General features: G+C 42.6%; 1 protein-coding gene across 1 annotated transcript; it reads left to right on the top strand.

The window, feature by feature from the left end:
• Nucleotides 1-23976, top strand: LOC137411454 (polypyrimidine tract-binding protein 2-like; the record flags this gene model as incomplete). The annotated part of the gene is given in 12 exon segments (XM_078769026.1): nucleotides 1-49; nucleotides 4021-4187; nucleotides 4337-4480; nucleotides 5300-5428; nucleotides 5543-5653; nucleotides 6131-6326; nucleotides 6587-6726; nucleotides 8959-8992; nucleotides 14100-14192; nucleotides 22067-22277; nucleotides 22556-22633; nucleotides 23231-23976. Coding segments are annotated over 12 exon segments (1485 nt in total), but the record flags the coding sequence as incomplete, so codon positions are not given.
• Between the last annotated feature and the right edge of the window lie 414 nt (nucleotides 23977-24390).

Here is a 24390-nt window from a genome sequence, read left to right as displayed (position 1 = left end):
AGGGGTCCTGATGTATTGCATTCTGGGGGAGCCACCGTAAGCACAAGAGGTTGGTAGCTTTCATCAATGTATTTTTATTTGTCGGGTGTATTAAGTTTTCATTTGAAGTTACAATCCCCATTGCTGGCGAATAAGGCACGGCATCCAAACTGTTCCTGAATTAGTTTTTTCATATTTATGCTGTTTTGATTATTTTGTTTACAATTGGTTCCTTTTTGTCCCCCGCCCCTCCGACAATTTCGGATACGGGGACATTAAAATGAGCTCCGACTGATCATCTGCGCATGTACTTTTGCGTCGGTGATATTTCAAAAAGCGTTGGAACATTTAGCTTTCATATTCTAGATATGTTTTCATGACGTCATCTCAACCTGATTAGATCACGACTGTGATTGGCCAAATTGTGTTGGCATGGCAACCATCTCGGTAACTTGGTTTGTGTACGTGATATTTCAAATACTGTTCAAGATTTAGCTTTCATATTACACAGATGGGACCTACCCTTTGAAAAGCAGAGCTCTACCACAATCCATCTATCTCGCTATACCATTTAATGTAAGACTTTCGACGTACTCATTGTCCCAGTGTCCAAACGAAAAGGACACTCTGCTGATTGTGGTAACTTTTGGGGTATATTCTTCTCAATGCAATGCAAGTTGTTCAAAGAGTGACACAATGGATATGGTGTGCATTTGTGGGAAGCGTTTTAAACGGCACATGGATCTGGTGATTGTAGAGGCAGTAATTTTTTTTGATTAATTTAGCTTTGGTGTCACATTTCATGGATCGTGTTTCTACATTTTCCCATCTGCTGTTTATAATTACATTTGCACTTTATTACCTCTGCCACCGAATGTGGACGGAGGTTATGTTTTCACATCTGGCTGCTTGTCTGTGAGCAGGATAGCTCAAAGTTGTGGATGGATTCGATGAAATTTGGTGGGTATGTGACAAGGATGAAATTTTTCGATTTTGGTGAATATCCGGATCCTATAATTTTTAAGTGATTCTTCACCATTGAGAGATAGGGCCAAAAACGAAATATGACACGATTTTTCAAAACGTTGTGGCTGGATTTGGACGAAACTTGGTGCTATGAGTTGGTTAGGTGACGAGAACGAGCCGATTTAGATTTTGGTTCGGGGCTGGATAAAGATTTGGCCTAACGGTGGGATAAAAAACGTATACGATTCAGTCTGACAGAGGTATGTGCTCTACCAAGTGCTAATCTAGTTATTCCTTGCGTTTGTATCAAACTGATGGCAAAATACACTGCCCAGAGGTCCTGTGGAGGATTTCAGGTTCGGAGACTTGTTATTTATCTATTTGTACAAAGCTGAGGCTCGTGGAGGAGCTAGAACATAGTATGGATGAGGTCGTAACAGTCGAAAGAGTGCGAAAAGAAACTGAAAGCTTGGTTGAAGGACAAAATAGAGGGATACTTGGAAAAACTAGAACACTACTCAGTAGAGCTCAGGCTGAACAATTTACGTTTTTGTATTCTGTTGATAGGCTGGACCTGTGTGCGGGCCTCAACCAAAATCGAATCTGTTTGTTTTTATCATCTACCCAACTCGTCCACATATTTTTGTCATAATCTCTCCATTATGTTCTAAGATATTGTGGTATATATCCTTTTTGGTCCCATCCCTCAATGCTGAATAATCATTTGATTCTCGTATTGAGATCCGGATCTGCACCAAAAACGAATTTATTCATCCTTGTCGCACACTAAACCTGTGCACGAAGTTTCATCCGAATCCATCAATAACTTTTTGCAATATTTTGCTCCCAGACAAACAAACATAGATAAGGGTGACATAATCTCTGTCCATCTTCGGTGGTGGATGTAATATATGGTTGTGAATCTTCAACACAACAAATTCTCGCTGCTCCTCAAGTCTAGACACTGTATACAAGAAAATAGTTCACCACCTGCCCCAGAAACCACCACACCTCATTGCCTCTAGCTCGTTCTCACAGGTTCCCTTCATGTGTTAATTCTCCTGAATAACTGCACAAATTCGTTTGGGGTTCGTTAAATTTGGTCCAACAAGCTTGCTGGTATCAACTGTTTAGAGGTCATATTCTGGATGACGTTAACACCCATTTGTCATCACGTTTGGGTGACAAAGGACATTGCAAAGCCCTTGTGACCTTTTGCCTACAGCGGCTATGTTGGCCTTCTGCCACAATATGAACATGTAATACGATCATTACTCGTGACTTCTACTTGCAAAATAATAATGTGCTGTGAGAGGGAAAACCTCTTTGCATCTTATGAACCCATTTTATGACAGTGTTGGATTTCGCTGTGTACTTACCGACCATAACTTTACAATCAAATATTGCATGAAGGTGTGAGTTTGTTGCTGTTTATTTAAAATAACAATTTAACATTGCAGTGCAAGTTGATTTTTTTTTTTTTTTTTTTTTTTTTTTTTTTTTTTTTTGTTTGTATACAAGATCGAGGCTCGTGTAAGAGCTAACATTAATGACAAAAAAAAACAACAAACGGACACATCAGACAAAATAAAGGGAGCGGGAGACGAGATGAGGAGAGAGGGGGAAGCACACAAGTACAACATTTGAGAGCAGGGACATCGGGAGATCTGTGGGAGGTAGAGGGGTTGGGGGGGAGGGGAAAGCGGAAGGGGAGTGCGTGGGAGAGGTAAAAAAAAACATGGACGCTGCTGGAACTTCCAGGAAAGAAGTTGGTATTTCAGAAAAGTGGATCTGCGGTGAATTAACGGGGGTAGAAAAGATCAAGGTTTTGGATGGGGGAAGATAAGGGATGGTGGTGAACAGCTGTTTTAAAGACCTGGAGGGAGGAGTGGGATTGAAGAGTGTGAGGGAGTTTGTTTCAGAGGCGGGAGAAAAGAGGAGTGAAGGTGAGGAGAGTCTTGATTTTGGCAGTTTCACCAGAAGAGGGTTGCAGACATCTTGTGCGATCTGTAGGAATATTTGGGGGACAAAGCACAGCCAGGCCTGGGGGTGATAGGCCAGAGAGGAGTCGGTTAAAGACAGAAAGAAGTTTTCCATTGCTTTAGACTACTTTTTAGGTCGTCTCATCTCGATTCTCGAAGAGATGAACTTGTAAAATGGGTCGTGCTGTCTGGATGTCTGTCAGTCCATTTGTCTGCCAGTTAACCTTTTGCTATTTTTGATACTCCTCCCTTGTCACCCAGCTGATTGTTCTGAAACTTGACACATGAATACAAGACAGTATCGTGCACAATCTCTCTGGTTTCAATTTTTCGATTTTAGATTCGGTGGTTGGAAGGGGGGGGGGGAGGGGAGGAAAGGTGGGGGCTATTTTATTACCTCCGAAGGTGGATGGAGGTTATGTTTTCACCCATGTCTGTCTGTTTGTTTGTTTGTCTGTTTGTGAACAAGATTCTCAAAAAGTTGTAGACAGATTGGGATGAAATTTGGCAGAGATGTAGCGTATGTGACAAGGACGAAATGATTAGATTTTGGTGAAGATTCGGATCCGGCTACTAGAACTTTACAAGTGATTCTTCCCATTGGGAGATGGGGCTAAAAACGATACATAGCAGGATATCTCAAAGTTGTGGACCAGTTGTGACTAAACTTGATGGATGAGTTGGTTAGGTGACTAGAACAAGCCGATTAGATTTTGGTTCAGGTCAGAATCCAGATCTGGCTTATCAGTGAGATACAAAACGTAAACTGTTCAGCCTGGCAGATATGCTCTCTGCTGAGTGCCGTTCTTGTCATTTTTATTTTATCCCGATTATCTCGAACCAAAGATAATTTTGAAACTCAGTTTCTGCATCTGAAATTGTTGAACATGACAATCAATACATTATTTAGCAATGCTTGTCAGAGACGACGAAAGATTAGCAACAAAACATCAGCTTTCTCCTTGGTTTTTCACACAAAAAATTGTTTTTATTTTGCAAAATGAATGCCATGAAGTATATTGCAAAATGTGCATTTTCCTTGCAGGGTGAGCTGCTTTGCAAGTATCTCATAACTATATTTTTTGTGTAATAGAGAATGGTGGTGAGAGTAAGAAGTTCAAGGTTGATGTGGAATGTGCACCATCTCGCGTGCTGCACATCCGCAAGCTTCCTGAGCATGCAACTGAGGCAGAGGTGGTGACTCTTGCCCTGCCTTTTGGACGCATCACAAACGTCCTCATGCTCAAGGGCAAGAGCCAGGTACAGTTCCCAGTTTTTTTTTTTTTGTTTGTTTTTTTCCAGAACTCAGTTTTGAGGTCTTCATCCTGGTGACATCTTAGCACATTTGGCCCTTTTATTGAATGATTTGCTGTTCCACCCCCCCCCCCCCCCCCCCTTCTGTGTGTAAGGCTTTTCTTGAGATGGCTACGCTGGATGCAGCAATTGCTGCAGTGAGCTTTTACAAGGCCGCTGCGCCAGTGCTGCGTGGACAGCCCGTGTACTTGCAGTACTCAACGTACCAGGAGCTTCACACTGACGGCTCTGGAAACCAGGTACCTTCGTGGTGCAGTGCAAGTGCATCAGTGCTTGGACCTGAGCATTTGCTATTAATCTTGCACATATCGACATTGCTGCACTGGCGTTGAGGTCGCACTGCGTTACTGTGTTTGTTTTATGTGCCTTTGATGCAGATTGTATCTGATTACTTGCATTTCAGGATTGCTGTTACCTGCAAATTTCTTTACACGCCCACCGCCTGGATGTGTTAGCCGTATTGCCTTTTAACAAGCACTTTAACGTTGATGCTTCAGTGTGATAGCTTCTCACCTCTTTCCTTCCCACTATCATTTGACTCCAAATTGAACAGTAAAAACTCATTGGGGTCCACCTGTATTTGATCTTTATGTTGTACTTGCAGAAGTACCCGGCATTGCCGGGCGGGGGGGGGGGGGGGGGGAGGGGAAGGGGAGGGGAAGGGGAGGGGAACGGGGGGAGAACGAGCCCCTTGGTAAAGCGAGCGATTTATTTTTTTTTCATAGCGTCATAGCGATTTTTTTGTCATAGCGTCATAGTGTGATCGCTCTGAGCGAATCAGCGCCCACCTGCTCTGATTCCGTGCGCTGAAATGCGCTGAGGTAAATATGAATAAAAAATATGGATCGTCAAATATTTTGAGTTCGGCCATGTTCGTCCCAGGCTCAATGGCCATGTCTATGCCAAATATCAAGCACGTAAGCCTCTCCGTTTAGGAGTCTATCGGTAACATTACACACACACACAAACTGTGTTTTATATATATATAGATAATCACTGTAGATTTGGCTGACCATTCACTTCTTGGGAAAAGCTGTATTTGCTGAATTTCTCTTCAGAAAGCCCAGGCTGCCCTGTCAGCACTGAATAGTGGAGATCTCTCTGGTAACTCAATACCACCGAGTGCCATCCTGCGCATCATTGTGGACAATCTCTTGTACCCCATTTCCTTGGAGGTTCTTCACCAGGTAAACTACTCCACATTATTGAAAAGCAAATGGTACTAACTGTAACAGATTTTGAAGTATGCATATTTGCTGTACTTTTTTGATGAAACCATTTATGTGTCCTGCAACGTGCAGCTATTCTCAAAGTATGGCACGGTGCTCAAAGTCATCATTTTCAATAAAAACAACCAGTTCCAGTCACTGATGCAGTTTGCTGACGCTGCTGTGGCCATGCAGGCCAAGATGGTGAGCAAGCTCTATTTAAAATATTATTCATTTGAATTCCTTTTTGCTTTCTTTTTTTTTTTTTTTGTGAATCATTGGATTGATGGAAAATATTAAATAAATATATCTCAGAAACTGCTTACCCTGTCGATGCAAAACTTTACAAACGTTATCTTGCTGCATATAGTTTGAAAACGATTACGTCGCAGGTCACGTGGTTTGGCAGCCATTTTAGTTTGAAAACAGATACTTTAAAAACCTTCTCTGAAACATATCACAATATATGCAGCATCAGTAGTGGATCGTAACTATAAAGTCTTGCATTGATAGCTTAAGCGGTTTCCAATAATAATAAAAAATGTTATTTTTTATTTTTTTTAATTACCTTAAAACCAATGTGGCTGAAATCATTGGTTACATGGTGTCAAAGCCATATTGGATTTTAAAAAACACCTACTGCCTGGATGTGTTAGCCATATTGGTAATGTTTGTTGCCAGATGCTTGATGGTCAGAACATTTATAACGGATGCTGCACACTCCGCGTTGGGTTTTCCAAGCTGACAACCCTAAATATTAAATTCAACAACGACAAAAGTCGTGACTTCACGTGTCCAGATCTACCCTCTGGTGACGGCCAGGGTATGCCAGGTATTCCTGGCCCATTGTCCTCTTCCAAAGAAGCCTCTCTCCTTGGTATGATTCTTACACTGTGTCATATCTGATGCCATAACAACTGTAAGGCTTTTTGGCTTTTGCCAATTACGTTCTGTCATATTGTAACCCTTTTTGAATCATATTTATTAGTTTGCCCTCATTTATTGTAGTTTTTATATTCCTTCAGAATGTCGAAAGAATGAGCCTTCTGCGTTGTTATTCCTAGAGGAACAAGGCCTTGCTGTGCTCTGATTTTGGTCATCGCTGCTTGCTTAGATGTGTTATCCCTGCACCTGTAGGTTTGCCCATGTCCAGCATGGCAAGCAGTGTTGGCTCTCTCGGTGTTCGCTTGCCATTGAATACAGCGGTAGGAGCGGGTCTGCCAGGGAGCTTAACCGGTGTCTCACCTGTACTGCTGGTGAGCAACCTTTCTGTGGAGGTGAGTTACACTACTCTGACACTCGCGGCGTGCATTTGCTTCTGTGTTGGAATGCGAAGTTGTGACATTTATTCCTTTTAATGTCTTTACTTCTAAAGGGCTTTAGAACAATAGAATATGTAAGAGTAATCTGTTTGGAGTTGAAAGACGAGATAGTGAAGGGGTTCAGTAATATCTTAACCCTTGGATGCAGTGATTGGGCCTCGGAGGCCCACAAGGTTTTTGTTTTTTTTGTTGTTGCAAAAACTATGCTGTACATTTTTTTATTTTTTTAATGAGCCTTATTTTCACCGACTTTCATGTTGTTACACAAAATTCAGTGACATAAAAAAAATTCATTGAGGCTCGTGGGAAAATCTTCATTCTTCGCTTATAACCTGAAAATCCGACAAATGCAGGCCTGGGGCCTTCGAGGCCCCTGCATAAATGTTGTTGTACTACTATGTTATATCATTATTTTCTTGATATGAGCCTCATTATATGCTGCTATAACGTGGTTACAACTAATTCAGTGACAAAAATATGAAAATAAAAAAAACTTTACACATACATTTGTGGGGGCTCCGAGGCCCAATGGCTGCATAGGTGTAGGATTTTGGACAGTTGTGGACATATACATTCTAAGTAAAAGGATTAGTGAATCATATTTTTTGAGCAAATAGTCCATGAGCCTCAACTTTTTAGAGAAAAAAAGTTGAAAAACCAAGAACAAAATTCTTTTGTTGCAAAAAAAAAAACAATCATTACTTGTTTGGGATTCTTCCAACTAATAGGATCAATGATTCACATTTTCTGAGCAAATACACATCCATGAGCATCGTCTTGGATTGAAAAGGGATATGAAAGAAAAAAATCTATCAAAAAAAAATATAAAACATTACACGAATACATCCGTTGGGCCTCCGAGGCCCAATGGCTGCGTTTATATAGGATTTTTGACGCCTGCATCTAAGAGTTAAGACAGTGTGCAACACTAGGTGGCATCCACTGGGTTGTTTATGGACCTGCATGAAGGCGATTTTCATGTCATTGAAGTAGTCCAAAAATAAAAAATTTGGTTTCCAAACAATTCCAATCAAGAACCAGACATTGCAATCATTTGTCTTGGGTCTTTATTTTATGATGGTGTTTTGATCTTGTGCATTGCTCATACTAAATGCTTCTCACTACAAGGAGTGTTGCTGTTCTAGAGGCGAGATCCATTTGTTCAAACATGGCCGTGGAGATGGAAACATTGCAGGCAGGAAATGACGAAATTCGAAACCCATATATTCGTCAATAGTTGGTATACTTGAGGAGAATGTTCTTTTTCTCCTGAGTCTTAACTACCTTTTTAAATTCCGATGCCCAGCAGGTGCTTTTGAAACTACTGCCATGTTTGTCAGTGCAGTGTATGAAGGTTGAACAAAGTGACATTGTTTGTGCAAGCCCACTCAGCCAGCGTTCTGCTGGAATTCAGAGCCAGAACAAGTTGATGTGGTTAATGCCACGAAAGGCAGGGAATAGAACAGTTCCCTAATCCTTCCTGTCGATAGCGCAAATGCCGCATTGGTTAAATTGCTGTTTTAATGTGGCCTAGTGATGAAAGCACACCAAATTACCATTAAATATGCTGTTCCTTCCTTGATCGATTGCCAAGCGAGCATGTTGGACAATTTTCGCTGCATGGCGTGGGCTGGCACTGTAAGCGGTGATTCATGTCGTGCTGCATGTCCATTTTACAACCTTAGTGATTGTTAAAAGGTGGCTTTTAGAAGGACAAAACATTCCACACATAACCTCAGAGTAATCTGCTTCAGAGTTTGCTAAACTAATATTGGCATCTATTATTCTTGGCTTTTAAGCAAACTAGAAGAGCAGCATCATTAGTAGTTTATATGTGATGTTGGCATGCTGGAGATTGTGATGACGTGTCCCCTTATTTTCTGCTCTTCCTCCTTTTCCAAGGAAGGATATCTCTGCTCTCAACCTTCTGCCGATTAGCTCTTGCCTTGTATTTTCTTCGACTTGTCCCTTCTCTCCCCCACCCTATGTTTGTTGAAATAATGTATTCTCATCCTCCCTGGCCCGGCGTTTGTTTTGCTTTGGGCCGAACTGCCTAACCATCCTGAACCATGAAACCATCTCCGACATTGTGGACCCGACTCTGCCTTGTGGACAATCTGTCATCCTCTGGCTTGGCTCTGCTCCAACTCTCTCTCCGTCTCCATCTCCGACTCTTCTCCTCTCTAGATGATAACGCCTCAAAAACTCTTTAATCTCTTCGGTATGTCTCCCGCTATGTTGTTTTCATTTTTATTTATCCGGTTTTTTCTGTAGTTTACTTTACTGAAATACTTTGAAACACTTGCTTTGGTTATTTGCAGAAAAAGTCCGTTGATGTGCCCCAGTGCTGACAATTTGTGTTAATCGGTATTTGAAGCGTCCTTATTTATTTATTTATTTCCCTCTTTGGTTTGATCCGTCCAAAACTTTGTGTGAGGTGTTTGAGTTTACTTTATCTGAATGATGTTTTCTTTACCATTTGAAACTTTGATGAACGTTTTGGCTGTCGTGAAACCTACAGGGCAAGATTAATGTTTAATTTTTTATTATTCTTGCCATCATTTAGTAATAACAGAAAAAATATATGTTTTTAAAAGTTATGAATTCTTGTTTGTTTCCAGTTTTGGAACTTTTTGTTGTCTGTTTTTATCTTGGGGCCTTTTCCCCATTTCCATGTTGAATGCAAGGTGCTTGATTTAATTTATTTACCGCAATTGGTTAATTTGCTGTCAATATATAACATTTGTGGTGAAAACGGTAGAAGCACAACAGTCTTCTTTGCACCAAAGGCATTCCTGACCTGAGCCATGCTCAGCAAGTTAAATTAAGTCCTACCCGAGTCACTAACCCTAAACACCATTCCGAGTCGAGCTATCGGTAACATCCTGCACAACCGGATTTGTGATTTTCCAAGTGACTCCGGCTCCATCGTTGTGGCAAAAACATTGTATTTGGAGGTTGTGCAAACTACAAATCATTCCAAAGTATGCCAATTTTCTGTTGTGGTATAATGAAAACTATAGTCATAATTGATGCGTTGGAGGGTTTGGGGAGGGGGGGTCTGTTTAAACGTACATGTTTGTTTGGTTGTGGGTCGAAATGCATTTAAACTTGGTGATTGTACTCAGGATGTGCAATGTGCATGGAAACGATCGTTTTAGTAGGGATGGCCACCTCCAACTTAAGGTCCCCCTCCCGCCCCCTGAAGTTTCTCGTAATAATAATTAAGGAATGACAGGAAAGTAGTTTAATCAACATTAAGAGTTTGGTAAATAAATCCCATGCAAAGCCAACAGACACCGATTTGTGATGGAGCTCAAAGTTAGACACCATATAACAGTGCAATAGTTTAGGTAACGCAGAGGAAAGCAAAAGGGTGCCAGGAAAAGATAACGCACGTAGGTCAGAATAAGAACGAGTGCATCCCTTCTTAATGTCGTGGATGATGGCGGCCGCCTCACTTCGCCTGCCAAGAGTATATGGCCACACGACATCAGTTGTCTGTCCTTGCTCTGTTTGTATCTGTACATATGCTTGCATGTGGGTCCCTGCAGCACTGGCCTTTCAGAGCCCAGGCCCAACTAGACTGTTTTGCCCCGGTGCAGCTCAGTCTCCTCACCTCTCTAGTGGCAGCTCCTCCGTTGCCCACATCATCTCCTCCTCCTTTTCCTACTCTTCCTCCTCCTCCTCCTCTTCCTTCTCCTTCTTCTTCTTCACCTCCCCCTCCCCCCTCTCCTTCTAAACCTCTTTCCCCTCCTTTCTCTTTCCCCTCTTTTCTCTTTCTCCTCCTTTCTCCTTCACCCCAAGCATGTTTTATTGTGTTGCTAAGAAATTCGCAAATGTCATTTTGTGCAACATTGAAATTGGTGATCAGCATGACCTTGGAGGAGCACAGCATATTGTACTAATGTTGCAAGAAATTCGTTGATGCAGTTTCTCTGTCCACTTTTAATTAGAAGATCCTGCCCTAGTTTAAAATGCATTTAAATTGCTTAAAAATAGTGCATTCAGAAAGTATTCAGACCCCTTCACTTTTTTCACATTTTATGTTGCAGCCTATGCTGAAATCGTTTAAATTCATTTTTCCCCTCATCAAATCTACACTCAATACCCCATAATGACAAAGAGAAAACAGGATTTTAGAAAGTTTTGCAAATTTATTAAAAAGAAAAAACTGAAATATCACATTGACATAAGTATTCAGACCCTTTGCTATGACACTTGAAATTTAGCTCAGGTGCCTCCCATTCCTTTTGATCATCTTTGAGATGTTTCTACACCTTGATTGGAGTCCACCTGTGGTAAATTCAAGTGATTGGACATGATTTGGAAAGGCACACACCTGTCCATATAAGGTCTCACAGATGAAAATGCATATCAGAGCAAAAACCAAGCCAGCAGGTCGAAGGAACTGCCTGCAGAGCTCAGAGACAGGATTGTGTCGAGGCACGGATCTGGGGAAGCCTACAAGAAACTTCTGCTGCATTGAAGGTTCCCAAGAGCACAGTGGCCTCCATAATTCTTAAATGGAAGAAGTTTGGAACAACCAGGACTCTTCCTAGAGCTGCCCGCCCGGCCAAACTGAACAATCGGGGGAGAAGGGCCTTGGAAAGAGAGGTGACCAAGATCTCGATGGTCACTCTGGCTGAGCTCCAGAGATCCTGTGTGGAGATGGGAGAAACTTCCAGAAGGACAACCATCACTGCAACACTCCACCGATCTTGGCATAATGGAAGAGTGGTCAGACGGAAGCCTCTCCTCGGTGAAAGACACATGAAAGCCCGCATAATCTTGTTTCTCACAGTCTGAGAGTCCTTTAGGTGCTTTTTGCAAACGTCAAGTGGGCTTTGGACAATATGTTGTCTGGACAAAAACAATGTTTTTTGTCTTGGGTATATTTAACAATATAGTCCCCCTCCCGCGTGCTGCCTGTATATATATTTATATATGTATATGTATATATTTATATATATATATTTATATATATTTACTTTTAAAGCAAAAGCTATATCACTTGGGTGGAATTTGTTTCAAAAGCCATTAACTAGACCTATTGGCTGATGTATATTCCAAGTTTCAGCTACTTTCAATGTCTAGCCCTTGAGATATGAGCGCCAACGCATTTTGGACGGACAGACACCAACATGATTTTGAGGGTTTTCTTCATAAAACTCAGGAATGCAAAAACAGACGTTGCTGAAATTTGGAACATATTACCTCGACGTACAAAGCATTTCGTTCTGAAATATGCACCCAATTTCGTCCAGTAGAAGCTGAGAAACGAATTTTCAGTCCCCATGTTAAAGCTGCATACAGAGAAACGATCCCTTGTATAAAGGGGGCTGATGTAATATTTCATCTCTTACTTTCTTTTTATGGGGGAAGCGGGTCGAGTCGGAGAGGGTGGGAGGGGGGGGGGGGGGGGATGAGTGGATTTATTCCATAATCACAAGACAAAGGCCGATTTATGCAAGAGGTCGCATGAGATCTTCAGCATCTCCACCAGCATATATACATGGGAAGATTGAAAAGCTTATCTGAATGGGCATTGGAATTAAAATGCACACTATTGAAATTAGCAGGGAGGCTTTACCAGCTTAAATAGTAAGTTATTACCTGATATGTATTCACCCTTGTCTTTTGTTTGTTTGTGAACAAGATATCTCAAAACGTTCTGGATGGATTCGGATGAAATTTGTGGGAGAGGTTGGGTGTGTGACAATTACCAACTAAATGATTAGATTTTGGTGACGATCCGGATGCTATAATTGTAAGTGATTCTTCACCATTGTGAGGTAGGGCTAAAAACGATATATAGCATGATATCTCAAGTTGTGGGGTTGAATAGGATTCAGATCCGATCTATCAGTGGGATATAAAACGTAAACCGTTCAGCCTGGTGGAAGTATACGTTCTACCTTGTGCCGTATTATCAGTTTTGCTGCCTGCAACCAGGCCTCCAAATTCCCAACTCAACAGGGTAGTGATTTTTTTTTTAACCCTTTGAGTACGGATGACGTCCAGTGCCGCAACCCGCGAAAAAGTTTTGTGTACGGATGACGTTACTACACGTCATCGACTATACCTATATAAAATATCGTCATTACGTGGTTGCATTCCCGTACCAAAATGCCAAATTAATCCCGTACCGGGGGTATTTTTATAAATAAAAAAAATACCGTACTCAAAGGGTTAACTACTAATATTGTTTCTTTTTTGTCCACGTTTGGTATGGGCTTCTTTTAACTACCAGCGATTGTTTGTCCACATTTGGTATGGTTTTTTTTTTAACTACCAATGTATTTTTTTTTTTTGTCCACGTTTCGTACAATGATTGTTTTTTTTGTTTTTTTACTACTGGTGTTTTTGTCAATGTTTGGTATGAAGTTTTTGTTGTTTTTAGCAAAAATAGAGTTTTGGATCAGGATGGTTTCATTTGAGCATAATATAGTGGAGTTCATATAGTGAATGATAATTTCACAGGCCATTCTTTATAACTTCCAGCTGTTATTGGATCCCTTTCTTTCCTGCTAGCACATCAGCATTGTACAAGTCTGCCCATTGGGTAAGGAGAGAGCTGAATAAATATTATGACAAAGCTCTGATATTTGTAAACCATCCCAATAGCCCCACCTCTCCCTCCATTTTCCTCATTATTCAGGCCAAATAGCCTGGAAAATTAGGGGCACTATATTGCTATTAAAAAACACGCAGTTCGGTTCAGAAATTGGGACCTAGTTTGACTCGGGATTGCTTTTGGTGCAAATATGGCACTTTTGGTTGGTTGTCTTGGGAGAAAACACCAGGTTTGATGTTTCAACCACTAGGTGAGCCTCACCTGGGATTTCCATTAGTACCAGGGTCAAAACCTTGGTCGTCTGATCCTTTGCCCTGAGAAAAAATATCACAGTTAGCGGTGCTTTCGTTTTTCACAAATTTGTGAAATATGCACACTTTGAGCATGGTTTCTCCTAACTGCTCAATTATGCAGAGTTGCAGCTTTAGTTTGTTTTTGTTTGCTTGGCTTTCCTTGGATTTCCTCCCCCTCCTCCCCCCCCCCCCCCCACCTTTTAGCCTGATTATCTTTCAATAATCTGTACTTTGTAATTGATAAGATAAAAACACCTTCGTCAAATTTCACTGGTTTTATTTATTTATTTTTAAAGTAGTCATGCAGATTTACCTTTCTCAACCCGGATGTACTTGTATAATATTTCGTTTGTAAATACGTTTTTCATTCATAGTTGTTTTTTGTTATTTATTTATCTTTGAACGATGCACCTCATTGTGATTACTTGAGACTGCTGAATATATTTGTGCTCTGGCAGGAATGTACGGGGATGTGCACCGCGTAAAGATCCTCTTTAACAAGAAGGACACGGCACTTATTCAGACGGCGGATGGGAACCAGGCACAAATCGGTAAAACGTCAACCTTGCACCACTAATCCTCCCAAGCATGAGTTATGCCCACATCTGCACCACCATGTACTCGTGTTCACATTTGGAAATGTGTGCTCAGCTCGATGGCTAAAAACTATTTTCCTGTTTAACAAAAATTTGAATCTTGTTTTGTATTTGAAAGGTTGGCAATTGCTAATAATTGTGTGGCATTTTTCAACGAGTAATTATGCTTGGACATGCGTTTCATATGTCTGATTTGCCTTGATGATTTGCCTTGATACCCTGGTAAATAATATTTCTTCTCCCTGTGAAATAACTTATAGTTGCAGGATTATAGGATTTGGTACAGCAGTGTGCATTTGGAAAATTCCTCTTTAACTACGAAAGGTGGAATTGGTTGTGAATATAAAGGTCGTGGACAAAAAAATTGGAAACGCCAATGTAAAGTCACTTTATAGGACATTGGGCCACCACGTATGGCAAGTACAGCCTGTACGTGCCATGGCCTAAGAGTCCACCAGCGTCTGGAATTCTGCAGGTCAACTCGCACCTGTTTGATGGAGGTAGAAAATGCTCTCTCGGGAGTCATTCCAGAATATTCCATAAATGCTCGAATGGGTTCAGATCTGGTGACTGAGAATTATTATTATTATTTTTTTTTTTTGTATACTGAATCGAGGCTCGTGAAAGAGCTAACATTTACTTCACAAACAAATCGACCAGACATACAAAATACACAAAAAGAGGGAGCGGAAGACAAGATAGGGAGAAAAGGGGAAGCGCACAAACACAACATCCGAGAGCAGTGAGATGTGTGGAAGGGAGAGGGCCCGGGGGGAGGAGGCATGGGAAGGGGGGGGGGGAGGAGGCATGGGAAGGGGGGGGGGGAGGAGGCATGGGAAGGGGGGGGGGAGGAGGCATGGGAAGGGGGGGGGGAGGAGGCATGGGAAGGGGGGGGGGGAGGCAAGGGAAGGGGGGGGAGGGAGAAGTATAAAGCACAAGGACACCAAGGACTTCCAGGACAGAAGTTGGTATTTCAAAAAGTGGAATTGGGGTGAAATTAGCGGGGGTAGAAAGGATCAAGGTTTTGGATGGGGGAAGATAAGAGATGGTGGTGAACAGCTGTTTTAAAGACTTGGAGGGTGGAGTGGGATTGAAGAGAGTGAGGGAGTTTGTTCCAGAGGTGGGAGAAAAGAGGAATGAAGGAGTGAAGGTGAGCAGAGAGTCTTGATTTTGGCAGTTTAACCAAAAGAGGGTTGCAGGCAGATCTTGTGCGACCTGTAGGAATATTTGCGGGACAGAGCCCAGAGAGAGCTGGGGGGGCAAGGCCAGACAGGAGTCGGTAGAAGACGGAAAGACCACCAACCTGCCTGCGGTGAGTGAGTGAGAGGCCCTTGGAGTTAGTTTCATCGCGGGAGATTCCAATGATTCTGAATGCTTTGGTTTCAACAGCGTGAAGGCGAGCTAGGTGTGAGGCAGGAGCACCAGCCCAGAGGGGAGAGCAGTATTCCATTGAGCTGCGGATGAAAGCCTTGTATGTGGTGAGGAGCTCAGGTGTGCCAAGGAAGGACTTCGCACGACGGAGGATGCCCAGTCGGCGACTGGCTTTGGAGGCCAGATTTGAAATGTGGTTTTTCCAGGAAAGATCATGGCAGATAGTGAGACCCAAAAGCTTGAGTGACAGAACTTCTTGGAGAGGATTATTCAGAAAGTGGATGGGAGGGTTGTCCAGTCGGTCTTTTTGGAGAGACATCGTAAGAGTGTGAGATTTGTCAGGATTGAAAGACATGTTCCACTTGTTTGCCCAGTCTGTGATTTTGTCAAGGTCTGCAGAGAGTGAGGAGGCTGCAGACTGCCGATCTGAGGGATGAAGAATGGAGCGACAGAGAGTAGAGTCGTCAGCAAAGAGATAGAGAGGATTTTCAAGAGAGTCAGAGAGATCATTGATGAAGACCAGAAAAAGCACAGGGCCCAGAACACTGCCTTGGGGAACTCCAGCCTGAACAGGAAGAGGAGATGAGAGAAACCCATTCAGGGCCACACGTTGACTACGACTAGAGAGGAAGTCCGCCAGCCATGCGTGGAGATTTCCATGGATACCAAAAGAGGAGAGTTTGGTGCCATGGCATATGAATAACATCAGCGTCATGCTCATCAAACCATTAGGCAGCCACACGTGCTCTGTGGATGGAGGCATTGCCATCCTGGAAGACACCCCTCCCAGCAGGAAACAAAAAATGCTGCAAAATGGGGATGAATGTGACCACTCGGTACCATTAAGTCGTGACTGACTTTGCCTTCGAAGCGAATGACTGCACTCAATCCCTGCCAGGAAAATTCACCCCACAACATTAAAGGACCACCAGAACCTTTCACTGTTGGAACTAAGCACTCAGCGTTGTGGAGTTCTTTCGATTGGCGCCACATGTGGACTCTTCCGTTTGTCAAGAACATGGTGAAGGATGATTCATCTGACCATATCACATTTCTACACTGTGCAGTACTAGTCCATTGCCTGTGCTCTTTGCACCACTGGACTTGAAAATGGGCATTGCCAAGTGTGACGAGCGGTTTGTGCACTGCAACCACACTGTAGTATCCTGCTCTTTGGAGTTCTGATGAGCAAGCAGAGTTCTCAGCGGACCATTTTTTATGACACTTTTCTCCTCGCATCCCAATGCAGTGAATTGGTCTGTAGATGCTCGCCTGCTTTGCCTTGCACTTCAAATGAATGCACGGATATCACGATCCCGGAGTGTGCGCTTCCACCCACTGTTGCCCTTTGCTGATGATGTCATGACCTCGGAGTTCCATGTTGACATCACCTTGGACACCGTTGCTCGTGAAACATCAGCAAGTTGAGCTGTCTGTCACTGAAGCTCCTACCAAACGCGCTCCTACAATCATCCCTCTTTCAAAGTCACTAAGGTCTCCTCTTGCAGCCATGCTAGCCATAATTATTGGGAATCAGGCCTGTGCAGCATTTTTATCTATGACCCTAAGCATGCTGGGATGGTATTTGCTTAACACATGGGGTGACACCCTGTGTGGAAGCAGTTGCTTTCAGTATACTTGGTCCCCCTAATTTATTTAACCAGGTGTTTCCATCTTCTTCTTTTTTGGCCAATACCTGTACATCATCAGATGTAACGTGTCTGTGGGTGGTGGTTTTGACAGATTAGCAGGAAGAACTAGGGAGTAACCTTTTTGTAAAAAATGGTCGAGGCTCATGGAAGAGCCAGAGAAGGATGGAATGGAACAAAATGGAAAGGTGGAAACACAAACTGTAGAAGAAAGGTGAGAGAGTGAGATCAAGGGGAGGGGGAAAGGGACACATTGGGTGAACAAGCTGAAGGAAACACATCAAGAAGGGGAAATGGGGGATTAAACAGAAAAGGAAGACACTAACAAATGAGGGATGGGGTGGGTGTAGAAGAGATCATGAGTACCGGTATGCATAGGTTTGGGGCCTGACATGGGGATGTTGAAACATTCGGTTTTGTAATGTGGAAATGGTGTTTCCCCCTTTACGCATTCATAAAATATTTTTGGATTTTGAAGTCATGAGCTATTTTTATTTTTGCTAAATGCTGCCCCCTTTGTCAGCCTACAGCTTACCTTGTCACTTGTCTGGGTTGGTCCCCTCCCTTTCATTGATGTTTATGTACCCTCCCATTTATTCCACCATGTGGAATTTTCCCTTTATAGTCCAAGCCATTTAGCCCAAATATGGGGCCAGATAGGAAAAAACTGCAACACTACATATCAGTGTGAAATTGTATGCAGTAATATATACCAGATAACATATCAAAAGTCTAAAGCTCTAAAAATATGGGGTGTCTGTCAAAATCACTGGTACATGGACCCCCCTTTTCATTCTTTTGCGGTACGATTTGTTCACATTTTGCGATACATTCCGAGCACATGGTATATAATTATACTTTTAATATCAGGAATTACAGCATGTTACAGCCCCAGTACGGCCCGTACGGAACAAAAAAATAAGCACGTAAACAAAATTCCCAATAGCTAAATACTGATCACTGATATGCAAATACATGAATCACTTGTCATGACTTTCAGAATTATGGCACATTTTGTTGATTAAAATCACAAACTCATAATAAAATCACATATAGAGAAACTAATAATACTGACTCATAAAATACTGTCTGAAGTCAAGGATTCGCTTAAAAGTAAAAAAATGTCCACAATTAACTAATTCAGCTGCATGTAACAGTCTATAACAACAGTCCACTACCTAATCATCATTTTCCTCGTCATCGTCGTCGCTGAAACTGTCCAGGATGGAGTTGGTGCAGCCAGATCCACGGCACTGACCACAAGCAGGAGAACACTCCAAGTTGTTCTTGCGGCATGTACACCGTGCGGAATCACAATCGGTCGAACAGTTGCACCGGATAACATTCAACAAATCCTGAGGTGCTGCTGGAGGGAGGTCGGTCATAACAGGAACAACATTGCCGTCGCTCATTCTCCAGCCCCAATCCACTGGTTGTAGGCTGTTGTTTCCTTTCCACTGCTGTATTTGCAGATACACCCGTCTGCTGTGATATCTCGCTGCAGCAGATGTGGGCGGTAAGGTCTGTGGGAGTATCTTCGAAGTCTTGACTGCGACCTGTTCACAAAACCGCTTGTACCTGAGGGAATCCAAACTTTCATCAGGTTTACCCTTGTAGAGACACACGAGTGCTATCTCTCCTGCAGCCTCGACCACATCTGGTGATGCATCCTCAGCCAAGAACTGTTGGGATTGAGTTTGGAAGAGTGTGCTCATCATGAATTTCTTCAGTGACGCTCCTTTGCCAAGGCCGTACAGTCGAGACGTCGTGTCACATCCCAATACTGCGTGTATGAATAGGATGCTTTCACACACAGCTGCACCTAGCTGACGTTTCATGGACTTCACATTCCAGATGTGGTTTGGTTTTGTAGTGGATTTTGCCTGACTATACATAAACAAGTCGTGTGCTTCTAGGTTTGCGTAGAAGCAGAGTAGGACGATCAGATCTGTGTCTTCTCCTATAAGGGCTGTGTTCCTCATGTTCGCCGAACTGACTGCGGTCTGGACGATTAGCAGGTCAGCATCTTCCTGGGAATGATGGGTCTGGCATCCAGAAAGCCGGAGGTATCTGCTCAACATGTTGATGAAGTTCTGTTTGTTGTTGAGGTTTCCCAGGAAGATGTCTTTCTTCATGGTCAACTTCATGTCATCAGTGAAAGTCACTTCTGGTCCACCTCTACCTGCTGCTCGCCTCTGGTGGGTCATGTGCTTGGTTGATTGACCAAGATATCCATCAAATATTACGATGGCCTTTCCGTACTTTCTTGTAACATAGTCACAGTGGAGCATGCAGATCTCTCGATATGTTGGTGAACCACGTGGCCATGGTATACGGTGCAGCAGACTTCCACCATGTAGATGCATGTAGTGTTGCTCAAGCTCAAATCAATCATTGGGAGAAACAGGACAGACGATTTTGAATGCTGGACACCACGATGTAAGAGTTGCATCATCCCGGACCATGCAGGTCTTGGTATCTTGAACAGCAGTGACGTTTTCCACAGTACATCAAGGTTGGCTGTGGGATCATGGGCTCTCATGATAGGCACGCTCCCATAAGTCAAGGTTGCAAGTGCCTGGTCGTCAGCTCTATGGTACTGTATCTGGATTCTTCCAGTTGTTTCTATGTCGCTGGCAGTGACCTGAGCTCTAGGAATCGGATGTCCTTGTGTTGTTCCAGGGGTAATCATGGCTATTATCCCCATGCCATGGAAGGTGTTGTGTCCGTCTAAGGTTCTAATGTTGTGGTCGACGTTGTCAGCTGCATATTGAACAAATTCTCCCTTGTGGTTGGGTATGTCCGTACCCTGGTATATAGCTGCATTTTGGTTGAAACGTGTGACTTCCTTGTATGAGCTGCAGTACCCATGTGCATGCAGTGAATCAATAAGGAAACGAGAGGCGAAATGGTGCTGCAGCTGCACCCCTAGTGCAATTTGCAGTGGAGCAATCAGGACACGTGGTCGTGCAGCTTGCATTATAGCCTGACCAATTGAAGCTATCTTCAGCTCTACATCTTTTGCCTTCAAGATCTTTCCAAGAAAAATCTTCAGAGTATCAGGAAGAAAGTTGAGGCTGGCGTCTTTGAACTCAAAGTCTTCCGATGTTGGGTATGTTTCATTCCCTGTTTCCACTTGCTTTATGTCATCCAGTATGAATTTAGCGGCAGCTTCCAGGATTATTTTCTTCTGAATCATAGGATCCTTAGACTGGTTTGCATGAAACTCCAAAAGTACACTGTCATCTGTTTGCCTCATCGTTGCAACATTCGATTTGCCATTAACTGTTGTGACAATGACTCTGTCGCCAAAGTGTTCAATCAGTCTGTCTTTCATATATCTTTGAGAATAGGACTCGGCATTTGAGTCAGCAAGATACTCGGCCATTTTGTCCACCAGATCAGAGATTGTGTTTTGTTCGTCGTCATTTTCCTCAAGGAATTCAGTCACCTTTATAAATGCCTGACATCTGTCAGCCAGAGCAGGACGACCGCCTTCGTGTGGTGATTTGTATCGTCTACCCAATTTCTGTTTCTTCTGTACTGTTTCATTATGTACAAAATTCAGAGGGATCAGTTTCCCTGTCCGGAAATTTGAACTGCATACCTGGTGATACACGGCATCTGCCGCTGGAAGGTCACACACAATGAGCAGTCGAGCCCGAACAGTATCGGCCCATGCATCGTTCCTTGTTGAGCACTTTTGCAGAAGACTATCTTTACATTCTGTAAATGTGATAGAGTGGACATCTCCTTGTTGTTTCCTGTTATCAAAGTTCACCTTTGTACCACAGAAGAGGCAATCTGCTTTGAAGTTGAAGGCTTCCTCTGCTGATCGGAGCGATACACTTGGGCCTGGTCTGTGTGTATCTCTGATACTCTGTGCTACCTTTATTGGATTGCAGTATACACGTCGGCATTCTTGATGAACAACTTGACCTGGAACAGTCTGTATTGGGTCACTGCGCTGGTCACTAACAACATTAATAGTCCGACTTCCCTTTTCACGAAGTGTCACTACTGGATTATCGTTGTTGGTGGATTCATTGCAGAACACACACGAATTGGCCGCCATTCTTCAGGGTTGGATTACCTGCAAATATAGAAAAGTTGAATATACTATTACTGTATGTTATTGCCAATAGACCTAAACATACTAAATACATGTCATTGATGGGATTAAAAACTAAGATATATATATGGTTCACAAACAAATAATGATGTACCGTCGCTTGCTGTGGAGTGAGCAGTCTTTGTAAAACGGGGTGTGGTTAAATAAGACACTAAAACAGTAAAAACTTCACTTATATATACAATATTGTACAGTATGATATCCTTTATTTATTATATCGTGCTAGTGATTAGGTCCAGTGTATAAAATAAGCAATAGAAGTTCAGAGAGCGACAATAATCATAGCATGCGGCATATGTACGTCTTTTAACATGGGGCTAAATGGAGAAAACTTGATTGCATTATTTGAGTCACCCCATATTTTTAGACCTTTATACTTTTAGTATGTTATAAAGGTACCTTGAGGGTAATCAATACTAATGAGATCGGTAGTGTTGCAGTTTTTTCCCCATCAAATGCTAAATGGCTTGGACTATTAGCCTTAATGTCTGTATCGAAGGAAAGAATGGGAGTTTTGAACAGCCGAGGCGGGTTAAAGTGGGCAAGCATCCGGGTTTTCTTTTAAATATATTATCCATTTTAAAATGCTGAAAAATATTTGTGGTGCCACCAATTCCTTTATTTTGTAAGACCAGCAATTTATTTGGTTTGTAATCACCATTTCTTCCTTTGTGCAGCCATGAGCCACTTGAATGGCCAGAAACTCTACGGTAAAGTACTGCGTGTGAGCGCGTCACGATTCCCGTCCGTCCAGGCACCGCGCGACGGCTCCGAGGAGCTCACGCGTGATTACACAACCTCGTCTCTGCACCGCTTCAGCAGGCCCGGTACTCGAGGAGTGCACCACATTTATCCACCTTCTGCTACGCTGCACCTCGCTAATATCCCGTGAGTCACTCTTTCCCAGATAAACCAAATTTCCCCATCTCTGATTTAGGATTTAAAGGAGTTGATTAAATTGACCACTGTGTGCTTTGCCACTATTATCAAATTGTTTTAGCTTGCTCTTATTTACCCACGTAGGGATGGTATTTGCTTAAGACATTGTGCTTTGATTGTCTGCATTTGATACTTTTGGATGCAGGAGGAATTGGGGGAATTTTGCCATGGCTCGCTCTCTCGAGCCCGATGATGTTTTTTTTGTTTTGTTTTTCTTTCTTTTCCAGGCAAAACATAACAGAGGATGACATAACACAGCTGTTTGAAACCATTAACTGCACAGTCAAGGCTTTCAAGTTTTTTGCGTAAGTTCAGCACCAGAGGGATGCTGGCAAAACAAATCTTGCTGCGGCTTTACAAAATATCTGGTTTGTTTGTACTCGTGTATATCTTGAAACTCTGCTTCCCGTAACTTAAAGTGAATAGAGAAAGCTAGCTTGGCACATTTCAAAACATTTCGGGGTCGAGAACCTCCTTTAAATAACATCGGGAAACTCGCCTGCCCACCACTGGGTGTAATGTGTGACGTTGGCTCGAAGATACAGAGAAAGGGACAAACATTCATGCTGGGTTTTGCTAGTACTGGACTGTTCTTTCATGTTTCTGGGTGCGGGAAAACCTTTTCTTACTTTTTGTAAACTGAGTATTGGTGCATTTGATTCCCGAAGCTATTGATGGTGTTGGCGTTCAGCGTTACTTTCAATGCCAATCAGTGGGTGTAAAAAAAACTGCCTTGGATTAGGAAATGATTGTAGCAATTACATTGTGCTCCACATGATGCTTTGGTAGATCCTGAAACCACCCTGATTGGATGTACATGCTTGAATTTTCCTAACCTTGGCCTTTGACATACCGACGGAGCCGGGACCTGTGGTCCCGTCCACATTTTTGTTTTATTGTAGGAGTGACCGTAGGATGGCACTGGTGCAATTGGGAAGCCTGGAGGAAAGTTTGCAAGCCATGGCTGAGCTGCACAACGTCGAGCTGGCTCCACAACGGCTCCTTCGCATTTCCTTCAGCAAGTCCGTTATCTGATCTTGCCCATCTCTCCCACCTTCCGCAGTGCTCACCACCGCTATCATGCTAAGCTTCCTCGTCTTTTTATTTGCCACCTGATTAACCTGGTCTATCGGAACATTAAGTCGTCTCTTTTTCCCACCAACTCCCCATGAATAATTTTACCATTTGTTTTAATGGTCTTTTATTTCCTGTAAATTTGATCGGTAGTGCTTTTTCGAGAAACGGCAGTTAGCTCCCTTTTGCTTCAAGGACATTTTGGCATATTTCAGATTTATAGGGAAAAAAAAAAAAAATCTTCAAGACCTATTTGAATCCATGCTCGTGTCCTGTAGCTTTGGTTTTGTCCTGCGTGTCATTCTTGTAAACAAATTTGTTTACCGTTATCTGGTGAGCGAGGGCAGGTCAGCCGTGTTTGTCGAGATCGTTGGATAATGTTCAACACACTGTAGTGTTTCGTTTCATGCTGCGGCTTGATTTTTGAACATTAATTACTTTGTCACTATTATTGCCTAGCCTCACTTTTTTTTTTATTACTATTAAAAAAAAAAAACTCATTGACCAGTGATATATCGGTCTATTACTAAGTGCTGGAGATGTTTTGATGTATTAAACATTTGGATGTACTTTTGACCAAGTCCTTTTGCCTTGTGTAGCAAACCTTTTGGAATAGGATTTTTTTTTTTTTAAAGCATCAATGCCAACAGCTTCTTCTTCTTTCTCCTCCCTTTATAAGTGGTGAGGTCCAACAGTACCAATCTTCTGCCCTGCCATGATGATGATTCTCCTCCACTTTCCCCCCATCCTCGGTCAACTCTCTCCAACCACCCCCACCTTATTGATATCCCTCCACATAATCTTCCCATTTCAACCTTGGTTTACCTGTTTTCCTCCGACCTCACTTCAACATATCAGCTCTTTGCCATTCTCTCCTCCCCATCTGCACCATGTGACCAGCTCACTTCAGCCGGCTTCTTTTCCATTTGCACGCCATTCTATTTTCCCAGGTCATCAGTCACATGTCATAATACAAACCACCTTTTGG

The sequence above is a fragment of the Myxine glutinosa genome, unplaced genomic scaffold (assembly GCF_964187855.1).
Source record: "Myxine glutinosa unplaced genomic scaffold, kmMyxGlut1.1 SCAFFOLD_940, whole genome shotgun sequence".
NCBI lineage: Eukaryota > Metazoa > Chordata > Myxini > Myxiniformes > Myxinidae > Myxine > Myxine glutinosa.
Note: the sequence above shows the minus strand (reverse complement) of the source record. Positions and strands in the feature narration are given on the sequence as shown.